This window comes from Limulus polyphemus, unplaced genomic scaffold, assembly GCF_000517525.1.
Source record: "Limulus polyphemus unplaced genomic scaffold, Limulus_polyphemus-2.1.2 Scaffold390, whole genome shotgun sequence".
In the NCBI taxonomy this organism is placed as follows: Eukaryota; Metazoa; Arthropoda; class Merostomata; order Xiphosura; family Limulidae; genus Limulus; species Limulus polyphemus.
The window spans coordinates 127,879-145,585 of NW_013666000.1; the positions used below are offsets into that span (position 1 = coordinate 127,879).

Consider the following 17,707-nt stretch of genomic DNA (forward strand, 5'->3'; position numbering starts at 1 on the left):
GTTCCTGTGGGAAAGTTAACAACTAGCTTGGATGAATTTCTAACGGCTCTTGTCGCATAGTTAGAAAGCCAGGAAAATTTTAGAAGTAATTGATTTTGTCTACTTTTTGCATGTTATTAGTCTATATTCTTTGGTGTATTATTTAATTAAGTAAAAATTGATAAGTGCTTTACTATAACTCTAAAAAAAATCAGGCTTAACTCTCATCGTCAATCGAAGGCAAGAAAAAAGAAGATTGGGAAAGTACTTTATTTCTTGTTTTTCATATTTAATGTTTATTTATTATTATAAAAGTAACTAAAATTAAAAGTATGGATCTTTTTAAGTTATTTAAGACTAGAATTGGTAAAATAAGTAATAATAATAATAATATAATTAAAATTGTTCACGTAGCATACACGCAAGCAGCTCGTGGGTGGTATAATTCGATAGCGTAATGTGAGCTACACATTCCCTGAGTGATTTACAACTTATAATGGTGCAGATAGCAGTTAGACACAGTTCAAAGGGAATAAAACAATACAATTTAATTATAAATAGATGTATAATGTTACAAACTTAGAGCTACTTAGGATAAACGAATGTAGTTTCATGTTGAAATTTGAAGTCATACTAGAAAGAAAAGTAGGTTAATTTAGGTGTATTTTGATTTTTTTGGAGTGGTTACGAGGTTGGTCGAATTGACCGATCCTGTTTTGAGATTAGGGTAGAGAAAATAACATACAAACTATAAGGATTTAGTGAAAATTACTTTGCACATGGGCTATTCAAAACAAATACTCAATATATTAATATGCAAAACTTTATTTTATTAAAAGTATTTCACTAAGAAATATGACTTTTTGTATGTGAAAGACTTGTAATTTTAACTGAAAGACTGCCAAATTTCATGAAGATAATCGCAATATATATATATAGAGTTATAAGTATTAAATTTATGTCAACTTTAAACGATTACAGAAGGTCACATGACTCGGTCCCAGGGACTGAGCCTGTGTCGAAAGAGTTAAATAAATATTTATAATAATTACAATTCACTTACTTAACCTAATTTACACCATAACAGTTGTTCATAAAAACTAAGTAGCACCTACGCCACTACTATTTCTGTCATATCCAAACTAACCCAATGAGCCCTGGTAATGGGTGAAAGGTTTCATCAGCACACGATATTGCAGATGTAATATGGTTTACATATTATAACAAATTCTTCTTTGCTTTCACTCATATGTTTTTAGAATAAGATTTTTTTGTTTTTACCTTAGCACGAGATGGCATAACAAAACCACTTTTTTTACACTTGGTAACTGTGACAATTAATTCACACATATACATGCACACACTCCCAGATACCTCTATTAAGTTTTGAAATCAGCTTACATAATAATAAAAAGGCCAATTCATTGAGAAATAATTATTATAAAATTTGGCTATAGAGAACCAATTATCGGTGTTTCTAGTACATGCTGTTGAGACAATGCACATTGCCATTAGGCTTGTTCGACACTTTTGCTGGGTTGTTAATTTAATTAAATGACAAACAAAAATATACATTAGCCAATTCATTATTTCTTGAATTATTTAAAAAGACATCTGTTTATACATAGCTGTTATTCTCAAAAATATAGAATTTTAAAAATTTCTTCCTAAGCTCAAATACAAATTTAGCTTTCTTGTGCCATTTTATCTCTGAAAACTATCTGTAACAACCTAACAGACTTAAAACATTAATGACTTACCAACTCTTCCTACTTCAGGAAGGTCATGTTTTGTCACTTCACCATTGTGCTTGAGACTTTCTTTTTGAAACTCAAGATCTGATATTTGTTTTACTTCTACAACAACTTCCTTTTTCACTTGTTGTTCCACATGATTTTCATTTGATTCAATATCTGTTGGTCCACTAGTTGATGTGGGTTCCTCTTGAAGAGCAGGATAGTCATCTTCCACAGAGACAGAAACTTGGATATTATCTTTCTCTAATAAAGAAGGGCATGAATTTATAACTTCACTGATATTGACTACCTCTTTATCCACTTCATCAGCTATTCTGTTATTCTCATTTGGCTGTTCTTGGCTCACTTTAATGGAATTTTTTGAAGTATGAACAATGCTACTAAAATTTGTCTCTGGTACACAATTCTCATTTAATTTATGTAACACTACTACTGATTCTGGTTCTAGAATAACTGCAGTGACACCATTAGCAATTACATTAGCAACTTCAGTGTGACAATGGACAGGAACACGTATATCACACTCGCTGTTGATATCAGTGAGTGTGGTTTTGCTTTCTATAACAGCAGGTATAGTTTTCAGTCCATTACTTGAATTCACTGGAGGTAACACTTTTGGCATCTGTGTTTTTTCTGATCTTTCAGTTTCTGCCTTAGGTGGAGTGTTTTCTTTCGGAGCAGTTACAAGAGCAGCAACTTGGGAAGCAAACTGAGCAGCTACAACATTTGTTTGAGTAGTACTCTCCTGAAAAATATATAAAGTTATCTGAGTTAACAAATTCAAATACCTTAAGCTTTATAAAAACTTATCATTAACAAATATGGACTGGTAAAGAAAACTGACCAATAAAATGATCTTCCATTTATTAAGTTAAATTTAAATGTGCTTTTACCCTATCCAGATCAAAGCCAAAACCTGACTGTAGTTTTAAGTTTTAATGATCAACAAAACTTCAATGAAGTGAAATAGAAATAAAAATAGCAGAAAACTATGCTTAATGATAATTTTAATAACTTGCAAAAACATCATCTACAACAAAATTTGCACTGGTTTGAGAAGCTGTTGTTAAATTTTCCCCATCCCAAAACACACACAAATCATTGTGATCTGAAAGCTTAGAATATTTATTAGATGTAATAAAATTGTTGTTTTCATCCTCTTATTTCACAAAACACTGGTGAATTGCACATAATGATTCTCTTAGTTTTCCTACCATCCATGGTTAGTATCTGGTGGCCACAGATAATTATCCGTCATTAATCACATCTAAATAAATGTACAAATAAAGCAATAAAAGGACTATCTTATGATGTAAAACAGAAAAATTTATGTCCAAAAATTTCTAAAACTATAACTATGCTACTGTTGCATCATCTTCATACTTATTGACCTCTTTTTCTAATCTAAATGCCAAACAATCCATGGTCTGCACATCTGAGAAGAATGATATACATTCACTCATTTTTTCTTACACGTAGCTTACCTTTGGACTTAACATATAAAATCTTAGAACAACAAAGGACTTACTGGTCCATCTAGGCTGTCTTATCCACTAAATAATAAAAAAACATAAAACTCCAAGCCAGCTCTTATGATTCAGATATTTATCAACCTTTCTCTTAGACTTCCTTAAATTAACTGCATCTACCACATCTGAAGGCAATCCATTCCAGAGGTTAACCAGTCTGTTAAGAAAATAAAACTGTCTCAGCTGAAGATGATTCCTAATCTGCCAAAATTTATGTCTCCCCTAGGCCCACCATTATCAACATTAACTCTCTCAGTACAGACTCGGTCCCATTTTGTGCTTTTTATCGTTTTCAAGCTATTACTTTTAAATTAGTAAGGGTATCTTAACAACATTTTGCATATTATCAGTAAGCATTACAAGGCTTTTGTACACAATATATAACTTTTTTTTATCAAGTTTTTAGGTTTTTTAAGTAATGTTTTTCTTGTGCCTTTTTTTCTTTTCAAATACAAAGTTGTATCGAGAAAGAATAAACTAGTTTTAATCCAGAAGGGACTTGTATTGCTGAAGTTCCTCGGAAAGAATTTAAAACAGAAATTAACAAACTAGCAGATACGCAACATAGTATTGCAATAATAGGATCCATTTTTTTTCTTTGCATTCCTCCAGACAGAGTGCTAGTGCATTCGTTGAGATATATATATAAATCTTTGTGTGCCCTCCCTCATACTGTGTTTACATTCTTTTTGGTATATGGATGTAGTACCATCTATGAATGTAGTTAAGTTAACTTCCATCAAAGATAATATATGCTCAAAAACACCAATAATACGGGGTGGAGGAGTTTGTGAACCTTCCATTAACATGTTTTTTTGTTCCAAACTGTCATTCCACAATGTTTGGTTGAGATTGGCCCAGCTACCTATGAGTAGTTAGATCATGGACAAACAGACAGACACATATTTTTGTGCTTTATATATATATATGGAAAATTGTTTCATATTAAATATTACTGATATATAACAAATTAAAGCCAATCTTATTAGGCCACAAAATTTGATTTATTTTCCACTAAATAAGATTAAATATCATTTTGCTCTAATACATTACAAACTTATTCTAGATTAAACAAATTAGATAAGGTAGATTCAGTTTTTATTTTGTTAATATTCATGACATTTAAAATCTATACAAAAAATTACCACTAATCTATAATGAACCACAATTTAAGTATATTAACTGTTTTCATCCATATAACTGCTATAGCCTAACCTTTAAACAGGAATGACTAATAATTTCTGGCATTATGTCTTGACCAGTTACTGGATCAACGACAGCAAGGATCTTCTTCTCTCTTTTTTCTGTTGTCCCACTGCCACTATGGACCATGTGAGGCATTGTTCTTGGTACAGCAGCCATGTTTGGAGGTCCCACAGGATAATATACTAGAATAAGCAATACACAGTATGACACACCCACATCACACATTAAATAATATTATCAAAACTGAGCCTGAAGTGAAAAAAACCTGTTCACCACTTATAACATATCATCAGCCTGAGCTTCAAAAGAAAATCATTACAGAATTAGGTTTTCAACCTTTCAAGCTTTGGCTTATGGTGCAAAGCCACATGAGCTATCTGTATCAACTTTTTTTTTAAACATCAACTATACAAATGAAATAAAGAGTATGAAAGTAAAAGAGAATATAGATAATTATTTTTCTTTAAAAAAAGGTTAAAATTAAAAAGCTATAGCCTGCAAAAAACTAAAAACATTGACTATATGAAAGAGTTATCATTGTCACTAACTATCCCATGCTAAAAGTTCACCATGAGTCAACATCTGTTTGAAATAGTTATGTCACTTGGTGTTTTAGCAACAGTATGAAAGCAATATGGGAAAACTGTGACTTGAGTGTAACACTGCTTATGCACTGGTGGGCCATTCTCTTGTATGAAAAAATAATATGCTATAAAATTACAGTCAATGTGGATCCTTGCAAGGGCAACTTCCTCCATCCAATTACTAAGTAAACTAGAATGCCAATTATCTATAGTAGGTTTTATCTAGGACACCAAAACATATTTAGTGTCTTTTTAGGGCAAGTCCCTGTTTTTGATAACTATTTATTGTGTAATGATTTTAATGTTACATTGCTTTTAATTGTAAATAGATGTTTTACACAAGTGTTGTTTTAAATTATTCAAAGCTTATTGTGTTGTTCACCCCAAATCACCTTCCAACTGGCATAAAGCATTGTTCTGATGACAGGCTTGAAACCCAAGTAACAAATAGGCAGAAGTGTTACATTGCCACTGGAGGTAGATTTGGCTCCTATGTCAGTAGGTTCATTCTTTTTTATTCCAAAATCACCAGGAATCCATAAAAACTGGATAGAGTAATGATAATATGAAATGGCCCTTTCAAGAGCTAAGCAAATTGGTACAAACTGTACATTTAAAGTAATGCTTAGCTTTCTTATGTCCTAGAGCAACTTAAATTGCATACAACTCATCACTGACCATAGAATCAATAGAGGAGATCCTGTGAGCAATTACAAAGTTACGGCAAATCATGGTAGAGTCCCTTAATTTTAGCCATTCATAAAAATGGAACTGGATGGTTGGCTCAAAAAAGTGCTTGTTAAAAACAAGTCAATACTTCCAGTCAGGAATATCCTAGTTCCTCAGGACTCAATGAAAGATTTCAGTGGGAGATGATAACAAGACATGGTGGGATGGGCTGAATACTGTATTTAGCAATGCCATTCAATTCTAAGAACTTATGAGTGAAAATAAACACAAATGTATAACACTTTGTTATTTCAGCCCTAATTCCATCAACGTTGCCTGAATACAAAGGCCAAAAATAATAATATCAGACCATCTACTTGCCAAAAAAAGATCCCATTAAGGCATGAACATACATTGTGAGGTAGGACACTATGAAAGTGTCCTAGGGGCTTTCCAGCAAACTGAAAAGAAAGTTGCAAAAATTAAAGATAAAGTGGATGCTCATAGGACTCTGTGTAAAAAAAAACTCTGGGCTGTTTAAGTGTGGTAAGTCTATGTACAGTTGAAGAACTCAATCATGCACAGAGTCAAACGTCTTCAACATAGTCCATAGCCAATGCACAGACCATGGACCCACAGTCCAGCTTCAATCAACTAAGGTCACAATAGATCTTGAGTATAAAATTCCTATCCACTCTCCAAGAGGTAGAAGGCATAGAGTATATTCTTAGTCTTGTACCCTTGACTATAAGCTGTCTGATGTAAGAAATGAAAGTTAGCTTATTGTGAAAGAAAAATCCTCAGAACTTTGCTTCAACCACCACAGATATTTGTGCACTCATATCCGCCAGAACGATCAAACCTGAAATTTTAATTTTATAAGTTCTCAGGTTTACACTGAGCCAACAGGGAGGAGGATGGGAATAAAAAGTGTGAACAGGTCACATCTAATTTCTACAATAAGTTTTAATACTATTAGTTCAAGTTGGGATGGTAACACCTTGGACATTCTGATTTTGAAAAATAATTCTATTTGCAAGTTTTCCACTGTTTGTGAACTGCTAGTTAAATAGTAGTGCTACTACTGTGAATTTGCCCAATGGCTAACAGCATTAGTTTAACATGAATCAGATAGGGTTGGTGTTGTGCTGTTAAGCACAAAGCCCCACAATGGCCAATCCGTGCTCTGACAATCACAAGCATCGAAACCTGACTTTTAGTATTGTAAGCAAACAGTCTTACCACTGAGGGCACATGAGTAACAGTATAAAAAATAATCTTATCTTCACAATTTGCAATGTTGAGCTTTAACACTAATAGCACATTCTGTTATGTGTTAGCAGCCTATGAGGATAAAGAATCTTTGGTGTTGAAGGGCCTCAACTTGCATACAAGTCAAGTCAAAATGTGTAAATGTAGCATGTTTCCTAATTATTATTTACATACATTTTAGAAAAATAGATATGCAAGTGAATCAGCTGATCAAAAGTTATAAAACTAATTTTAAGGTTATTTTTCAACATTACCCATTTAATCTTCTTCTGTTTCTTAACTTTTCTCTGATTTTTTACAACTTTTTTTTTGTTTATTTTTATTCCATAACAAGAAAAACCTATACAGTCTAGTAGTACAATCAAGCATAAAACAAACACTATTACTTAATCACTTCAAGATTGGTTACTCATATATATATATATATTTAATATCAGAACTGCTATCCACATGTTAACTTTGGATACACAGTTTTGACTACACTGTATACTTCCACCAACAAGAATATACAGGTTTGGTACATCACTATTTTTTACTAACCTTGTTGTTGGGGTTGTTGGTTATAGCTGTAAGGTTGACTTGCTGGTGTCATATACATAGTCTGCTGCGTTGGAGACATTGAATACTGTGGTGCTGTAGTGTACTGTTGAGACCTGGAACACTGGAAGTAAAAATATTACAAAAACAGTATTTTTGCCAAGTGTCAAATACTCACAGTCTTGATATACAGTAAATTCAAATAAAGGCAGATATTTTACATGTAAATGCCAATTTGTTTTTTGTATTGTGCTTTGCCATACATTTTCTAGGCTATTTTTAAGGCAAACATACCTAAGGTAGTTTTCAAAGTTACACAAAGTTTCTCCTACATAATTTATCTGGGTTTTGTAATTGTTCCAACACAAATCTCAAAGTAAAGATGCATATGTCTAGCTTTTCAACCAAAAACTGAAAATGCATTTTTCATTTGTAAGTGCAAGGATTGGTATAACAACTTGTACTTTCATATATCTCTAAAACTCCAAAGACATATAGTTACATAGCCCTTTATGCCACGCCCCATGGTATAAAATACACTTGTATGCCACAATAAGAGTCATACTTTTTCCAGGTTACTAAGACTGAAGCGCTCAGGATATAATAATTGGCAAATTTGGAACATCTGCGAGAAAATCCTTGATAATCAGAAATGTAAATCAGCTGCACTCTTCAAAAATCTCAAAACTAAAACAAACTTGGCTAAATGGGTTTGAGTAGTTATTTGATCTAAAGGAATATACATGTGTCAAAATTTTCAAATCATATTTTTGATTTTGTTACAACTATTTTTTCTGTGCTTGGATATCAAACATGATAGGTTGTGTTGACTATTGCTAGCAAATGAAAAATGTATTATTCTTCAAACTGAATTATACCACTGGCATTATAAAACTAATTGTGGCTATTTGTTTTCTTGTAAACAAACAAATAAGATACATCAATCAACTCCCACATACACACACATATATGCATAAATAGAAAACTTTTGCAATCAGTAAATCTAGCCTAATTTTCAAAAAAGAGGTAAAACAAATTTCTTTCTTAGCTTGCAAGTGTTAAAAATGCATATTTCTGAGAAAAATAAATCTTAGATATGTGGTATATTTGTTAATTACTGAAGGATCATTTTAACAAGCCAAGCCTAGTACAAGGGGTTAGCTGTTAGAATTTCATCAGAGTTTTACACTTAACAGGATAAAAATATCAAGAACTCTCCCAAAACTTTTAAGGAGTATCAGCAAGGTTTTAAGGATTTAGGACTAGAGCACACCAATACCAAGTCCAATACTAAAAGACTAGCTGAATATCAAGCAATACAAACCACATAATGCATAAGATATCGTTCAATTAATATATGAGCATACTTTGCTGTTCACTCCTTCCTTTTTAGCATCAAGCAACAAGCTTAATGATATATATATTTATCTAACAATGTAATCACAGTCTAGTAGTTTTCAAGGTCAAACAGAAAAAATAAGTAATAATATTTTCACTTCAAATAACATTGTTAAATGAATTTCCAAATTTTTCAACTTACATTTTTCTCTTAGGAATATTAAAATATCATACATAATGCATAATGTAAGCCTTAGAATAGACAGTAATTTTAAAAGGTTATAAGGAATAATTCTCACTATCAAAAAAGTATTTGTGAATGTTTGTGTATATATTATATATATATGTATACACACAAAATACACATAGATCTAAATTACAGGAAATATCTACAAACTACAAGTTATATTTCACCTAGAAAATTAAAATTTTATGAATTCAAAAATGTTTATTTTCGTCGCTTTGCTGAATAGCATTTGTAACATTGTTCAGATAGTATGAATAAATACATTACATAGTGACTTTTCTTCTCAGATAGAGTCTCAGATTTATATTGCACCAAGCCCAGAACAATTAGATCAGATGTTGAATGGGTGTTACTATATGCCAACTCTACAGAAATCTGTATATGGAAACCATTAAATTCTAATAAGATGTATGAAATTATCAGTGATGTATTACTAAAAGTCAGATTAGTTGAAGAACAGAGCTTTACAGGTTGATCTTACAATTACACACCTCATTAGAAACTTGAAAGTCTACTCAGCAATGCAATAAATTCTGAACACTGGTTTACGAGACTTATGATGTCTGATACCATAAAATATAATAAAATTATTTTGTTTTTTAGTGGATATAATGACAAGTAACTTTTCCTAAAACCAAACTATACAGACAATATTAAAAACAAATTTGATTTAATGTAAAATTCTGAGTTCTTGCCATCATTTCAAATGCTTGCTGTTTTTGTTATGACTTTCTAATAAAAAAATAATTAAAAAAAACTGATGCAACTGAATTTTCACTGCATCCATTTAACACTGGTTATATAATTGAATTTTCTTTTTCATTTCCTTTTACAACAACAAGTATTTTTCAGTTTTCACACATAACTGTAAGCAGGGGGGGGGGGGGTCAAGGAGTCAACTTTTACATTTATTCTCTTACTTTAAAAACTTTCCACATAAGTGGTCAATAATTTCAGCTAAATTGTAAAAACAATCAAAATACCTTAATTATTTAGAAACATAAAGTTAAAAAATTAAACTATCATATCACATAACATAGAATCCTCCTTAACCTTCAAAAACTTTATGCACAGAAATATTGTGGCAAAGCTTGAGCAATGCTAGAGGCTTTAATTTCAGATATGTGTGTCTTTCTTCAACTCTGATTTAATAACAGTCATACAAGTGGAGAAGCAGAGGTGGGTTTATTGATAGATCTGAATTTTGTGAACTGCTGTATGATGACAGACAAAGAATGTGCTCACTGATTGTTCACTTTTATTAAGAATTACAATTCACAAGGATTTTTTCTAAACTTAGACACTAAGTAAAATGCATTATTTTCAACATTTTGATTTCAAATACTAACAAGATTTCCAAGCATCTGTACACATCATGTATCACATTCAACATGGTTGTATTGATAACATGATCACTTTTAAGTGATATTAATAGCTCTTACTGGTAATATTTTGCAAGCACTTTTCATACTTTGCATATGGTTGGTTATATTACCCATGTTATGTATCAAGGGGATGATGAACTAAAAAACCAAATAACTAAAGTGTACATACAATTCTAACAGTTACAAATAAAAGTACAAATATGGTTTTTTAAGCAGTTTTTCAACTGTGAAATAATAGTAAACAAGAAGATTAAAATGTTATAACAATATAAACTGAACATACTCCATGCATAAGCATAGAAGCTTGTTGGAGAATGTTACCAGGTAAAGACTGGGCCTGCTGATACACATAACTCAGTTGTGGCTGAAACTGTGGTGATGGGTTGTGGGCAGTTGGAGGTGTAGGATTTATCTGGTTCATACTTGCCCTTGACATATTTTGTAACTGGTGTGGTACAAAGAACTGTAAGAAAAAATAAATAAAAATGTACTTTGGTGATAAAATCTAGGATGAAATAAAAACTCTTTATTCAAAAATTTAACATTCGAGTATTAGACTTAAAATCATTATTCTTTTGTTATATTCAAAAAAGAAATGTTTAAGTATGGATAAAAAAATCTAGTACAATTTTTTATTTTTCTTATGAAAACAAGCAGGATGCCAGTATACATGCATAAATAAATGAATATGTCAAGAATTTTTTAAATATAAATATCCTTCACTTTTGATAACACTAAACAGACCAAAATACAAATGTTTTTAAGACTGTCAATATCAATCAACAATTCCCAAACTGGGGTCTGCGAGACTGTCTCAAGGAGGCCTCAGCACATATAGAAATACTTCATCATCCTGGCCAAAGCAATATTTTCAGCAGGAATTTTAGTTATTCCAAAAAATATAACTGCAAAATGTTGTTCACACTTAAAATTTCTTATTGCAATGAAAGTAAACCACCTCAGACTTGCTATTGTTTAAAATTTCTATAATTCCCTCACTATAGGTTCCATTGATTTGACAGAGTTTGTGACTCCAAAGTGACTATCAGTTTCCATACCATAGCTTTTAATGTTTTTTGTATCTTTACAAAATTTGACAAACTTTCTGTAAACCTTACAAGTCTTTTATACACCAAAAATCAGATTTTTTAATTAAGCAATTTTATTAGAAATTTGTTCTTGAATATAATAAGTCAAAGCCTTGACTGCTCCAGGTGCAAAGTGATTTTCCTGTTAAGATTAAAAACTTTTCTTTTATCTGAAAATTGTGAAACTTCATTTGCATAATCTCTAAAAACCCTAAATAAGTTTCAAACTTTATTTTTTCAGAAAAACTTTATCTTATCTGTTATTTCCTCTACCAGAACTCAGTATGGGATCAGTCAATTTGACTGACCTCATAACCTCCAAACAAAAAAGGATATACTTGTAAATCACCCTTTTTTCTTTCTAGAGTTACTGCAAATTGTAACATGGATTTACAATTGTTTATCCTATGTGGCTTAAACAGGTATATATCTGTTTATACTTAATTTTACTGTTCAATTGCCCTTTGAACCATATGAGCATATCATAAAGAACTTTTATTAAGTTTTTTCATTTTCTCACCTAGTTTAACCTAACAAGTTTCTAATTTTTTACATTTTAGTTACTTTTAAAATAATATATAAATACACATGAAGAACAAGATATATATAGTACTTACCTGAATCCTCTTGCTTTTTGCTGTCAATTGTTAGTGAAACTTAAGCCTACTTTTTTATACCAATGGAACTACTTCACTAAATTTTTATATAATTATGTTGTTATTGTTTGTTATTAAGCACAAAGCTACATATAGGCCTATCTGTGCTCTGCACACCACAAGTATCAAAACCTAGCAGTATAAGTCCGCAGAGATCCCACTGTGCCACTAGGGGACTTTACTTAATTAAACAATGCACCTATGAACACAGAATAATAGCATGCTCAAAGTAAAGAATATCCTATAACTATCGTAATTTTTCTGGCTATTTAACTATGTGTTAAGAGTCTTTAAAAATTCTAAAACTACAGGTAAAATAAACAATTTTCTAACCAAAAGTAAGACAGTATGATATTTCATTTGATAGATTAAAACTGTGGCTTTCTATTGGTTATAAATAATATAGAATACAATGTTAGAGAAAACTTGTGACAATTTGTGAAAAAGATGATGTGACAGAGGAGCATGACAAGAGGGTCTGATTTTCTAGTTTATGGCTTTGTAAACAAATAAGATTGAAGGCTATAAATATTATGCTTTGATTGAGTAATATCTATTTCATAATGAGCAATTTACGTTCAATTCCATACTTTTCCTAGGAATGGTAAATAAATTATGGAAGAGAGAATAAGGAACAAATGTCACAATTCTCATACTAGGAGAGACTGAGGATTTTTAAAAATATTTCCTTATAAAACTAAAACTTGATTTATTAACTATGTTTTGATGTCAAGTTTATTCATATGCAATGATAATAAAGTAGTTCAATAAAATTTTGAATGTAACTCTTGAAAAAATCATGAAATGCACACTTTAACCTGCCAATAACAAGAGGGTTAAATCATTAGATGGAGGACCTTAGTTAGAATCAAAGATCTTTGGGGGGTCTCAAGCTAAAAAGTTTGGGAACCCCCCTCATCTAAATGTTTCCCATCAACTTTTCATACTCAGAGAAGAGTTCAAAGTCTTACAATATTGAAAATATAATTTCACAAATCTTTGTATCCTGCGAAATAAACAAAATACAATATTAATCTCCTTTTTTTTTTTTTATGACATGGGTATTTTACTTTGCTTAACTTTGTAGATACCTCTTCTTTTACTTCTAAAAATAATGAGAATCAGTGACAATTTTGGACTTACCCTATAAAGTAAAAGTTAAACACTAAATATTTCTAATCTACCTATAGCAAGTTATAGAATTATTCTGAATATATCTACATTTTATTTTCCCTCATTTATCTATTGTATTCAAAATATTAATAACCATAAACTTTATGACAAAATTTTTTTTTTATCAAGTTGTATATATTTTAATTCTTCTCTGCAAAAAATAATGGATAATCCAAATTTAAAGCATGAAAAACCTAATAAATATAAAAAAGTGTAATTTTACCTTAAATTCAAACTTAACACATGAAATATTGTAGCTTAATTTTTTTATTAAAAGATTCAATACGAAAAAAGCAATGCAATTTTTGCAAAAAAAAAAAACTTCAAAGATGAAAACAGTATTCACCCTTTGCTCCCCCCAAAAGTAAAAACCTAACAAACCTAACTTGAAGTAAGAAACAATTTAGCTCACCCTTTGTAAACAAAAAAGAAAACCAAAGTTTAAAAATGAAGGACAAAGCTGCACAATGGGCTACTTGCACTGAGCCCATTGCAGTAATTAAATCCTAAATTTTAATAGTAGAAGCACTAAATGTTACTGTTGACACACTGAGGAGACTTAAAAAAATTAAGTCACCCTTAACAAAAATAAGGAGAAAGACTCAAGTTTGGAAGAAATTAAACTACCTTTTACAAACGAAATAAAATCTAATTTCAAATATGAAAAAATGTAAAACACCCTTTGCAAAAAAACAGCTTCAAATGCAAAACATTATACTTAACCTTGGAAAATAGAAATTATAAAACTAAAATTCAAATGTGAAAAATCTAATTCACTATTTGCAATGAAGATGAATATTTCAGGTATGATTAGGTACATTTAAAAACAGCTTGTTCATATAAATGTCTGTATATCATATCTGAACGAAATTTATTCAATGAACAAATTCCTCCAAGTTCTGAAATATGTTAGTAAACATACCAATATTAAAACAGATGCTTTAGCATAAATATTTAAAAAATAATGATAGTCTTACTCCTTGAATTTTATAAGAAACTGAGAACTGAAAAAAATTTCTTTGAAACATTAACCACAACAACAAACTTCTATAGTGAATCGAAATGGTGTATTTAAGTGTTTTACACTCACAAAAAAGAAACCTATCATTCTATAGGTATTTGAAGAACTTGTAGCATTCTGCCACAATTTAATTCTTTGTATTGTTAGCCGACACTAGGCAGCTGGTATATAATTGAATAAAGTTGTTTAAACAACTCTATAGTGACTTTTAACTTACTGCTTAAATCCTAAATTAAAATAGTGTCAAAATATATTCATAGAATTTTATTAGCATAAATCCAATCAATTATTCTTAAAACAAAACAAACAGAACTCAATTCTAACAGTTATGCTTGTACTTAACTTCATGGAACTCTCTGCAAAATTTAATGAAATGAGAGTATATGAGGTACTACTATTAAACTGTGAGATTTTACACATAAGATTATATGCATATTCTCTTAAGAAAAGATATACAAAATTACAATATTTACAATTCTCAAAGAGGTATTAAAAACTAACCAGCAGATTTTCTTCAAGGAATAAACTAAGTTACCATTAAGAAAGATGTAATTTTTATTTTTCTGTACAAGAGACATTCTAAATAAGATAAATTTCAAGCAATTACATGATAACAAGATTAGTAAAAATTATTAATTTAAAAAGGGAGAATAGAGTTCTTCAAAAAAAATACAGAAACAAGATAGGTAGCTTAAAGTGAAAATCCCCATTCCGGCTCTCCTAAATATTACAACTTTTAGACATAAAATCAGAATACGGATTTGTGGCTGGAGAAAATAATGTCAACACTATGTATCAAACCTTAAGCTTGTTTGTTTACTTCTTTTTGCAACCGTATTTCCACTTTAATCTACCTATCTTGTTTCTGTAATTCTTTGAAGACCTCTATTCCTCCCTTTTTAAATTAACAATTTTTAATAATCTTGTTTCTATATTTTGTATGTCCATCATGGACATGAATCTCTATAATATCAATACTGTCCTATTTGAAACAGTTTAGTTTAATGAAATATGTAGTTGTTGTATGATGCTCTCTCTGGAAACAACAACAACCTTCGTGTGGATTGGATGGCTATTACTCCTGATATCATTGCCACAATATTGTCATTGATAGTGGTATTGCATGTATGATCACTATGACGCATGGTGATCCACATACCACATGTTATGCATATGCTTGTGAAATATATATAGCTACTATATTTATACCCCTTAGCTATATGAGGAGTCTATAAATACTGTAAACTACTGAACTATAACAGAATGGTGCATGGACTGGATTTTGTAACTGCATAATTTTTATACATGCATGCAAATGTGATGCTTGTTGGCTAGTATTTATATCTATATAAATAAATGCAGGTATTATAGTTTTTAACCACAGCATAGAATGGCCACGAGTTTATCAAGTATAGACTTTTAACTCATAGCTCTGTCATCTCTTGACAAATTTGAGATCTAATTACAGTTTTGGAATCAGGAAGTCAAACCCTTTCAACTGATTTATTTCACCATGCCCAATGACTCATAGATTAATTTATTCTAATCCTGCCTAAAAGAATTTCAATTTGAGGGTAAGTTGGTACAGTTCCTGATGAGTAATAAAATGGTATCGAGTATGCACACACCCCATCATTGGTATTGCTGGTGCACAAAAATATAGCTAATAAAAAGGTCTCAGATAAATTTACTCTAATCTTGCCTAAAAGAATTGCAAGTGTCACAGCTATTGAGAATTCCCTCTTGTTTTAAGTTGTAAACCCATATATATATAGATGGTGATATGAATTTTTCAAGTTGCACAGATGCAAGCATATATATATTCAATGCAAATATAAAACAATGTGTCATAATATAATAGCATATGTACACTAATCAGCATTTTCAATATTTCTTATAGTTGTTATATTTCCCCCTTCCTCTTCCTCTCTGCTAGCCATAGTAAGGCCTGTCACAGTTTTACTGCAGCTAACCAGATTTTCCTCTTAGAGTGACATTCTGCACACTCTACAGGATCAAAAACATCTTAATTAATAATTACGAATTGATCATATTAACATACCTTTCTCCCCCTCCATTTCTAATGGAGTTTCAGTCGTGACACTTCTACCACCCTCTTCCACTGCGATGACCCTAAACTCTGGTGTACCATCGCTCCTGCATACTTTATCTTAAATGAAATATTTTCTAAATAAAATATGTAGTTACAAAATTTCTGCCTCACCTTTGTTTGCAGTATCTAAAAGATTCGCAATCACGCAGTGTTGCCTATAACTCAACACTTACTATCAGCTATCACCGTTATTGCCAATTTGTTACTCAAAATTGAGCTTGGTGCTATCTTTTAAACTTTGGCTTAGAGATTACTGCTGTGAAAGACAGCCTAGATATTTGTACAATGTTTTAGACATTTGTGTAATGTTTTAGATATTTGTGTAACATAGCCGAAATTAATCATACAGTGGTAGAAAAACTGTGATCCTATCAGCAGCATCATGTCTGAAAGGGCAGAAACGCTATACATAAACAAAGGATACATGACATCAATACAATTGCAACAATAAATTAATAATTGCTATAGACATGTGTCACACCTGCCATATCAACATTAAATTACAACCATGGCCCGCACACAGCTATATACATATGTATGCAGTAGATTATGAGACTCCACGTAAACCACAGACTACATTAAAATAACTGGGTGTCAACAATTATACAGCTGCTGTTATTTGCTAGGTAGTCAAATAAAGTTAAAAAGTACCCTACAAAATACACAATGATGCGATTAGTAATAATGCCCAGGTTTTATTACAATACTCATTGCCATTTTTGCTGTAGGCTGGCAGAACAATATTAAATAATAATAAAGAAGAACAAATGGGCAATCCCTATTATGAACCACTACTGTGGTTCATGATATTGTACCACAACCATGTTAATGTAAACTCACTGTACCTTGGCATGAAACATATTTCATAGCACACATTTTACAACTGTGAATTCCAAAGTGAGTGTGAACATAATTACACATTTGAAAATTAATAAAATAACTATATGATCTTGTTAATTTATTACTTACTGCTCAAAGAGATGATAAATTATTACTTCATATGCATATTTATAATCATAAGGTATTATTTTGATGCGAATATACACAGCCATCCATCTTTCACAAGTTATGGTACAAATTTATCCTAAACTACTGTACATATAATTTTTGAGAATATTTTTTTTGCAAGTCCAACTAAAACCTTGCACATTTC

General features: G+C 30.9%; 1 protein-coding gene across 2 annotated transcripts in view; it reads right to left on the reverse strand.

Moving 5' to 3' along the window:
* LOC106457907 (eukaryotic translation initiation factor 4 gamma 1-like) overlaps positions 1–17,707 on the reverse strand; it is a 79,990-nt gene that overhangs the window by 28,355 nt on the left and 33,928 nt on the right. The window contains exons 5-8 of one of the 2 annotated variants that reach the window (XM_022383979.1): positions 10,787–10,966; positions 7,537–7,657; positions 4,481–4,653; positions 1,740–2,481 (exon numbers count right to left, since the gene is read on the reverse strand). In XM_022383979.1, coding sequence (XP_022239687.1) covers positions 1,740–2,481; positions 4,481–4,653; positions 7,537–7,657; positions 10,787–10,966 — 1,216 coding nt within the window. The remainder of the gene's footprint in view (positions 1–1,739; positions 2,482–4,480; positions 4,654–7,536; positions 7,658–10,786; positions 10,967–17,707) is intronic. The other variant, XM_022383980.1, reaches the window with a different exon arrangement.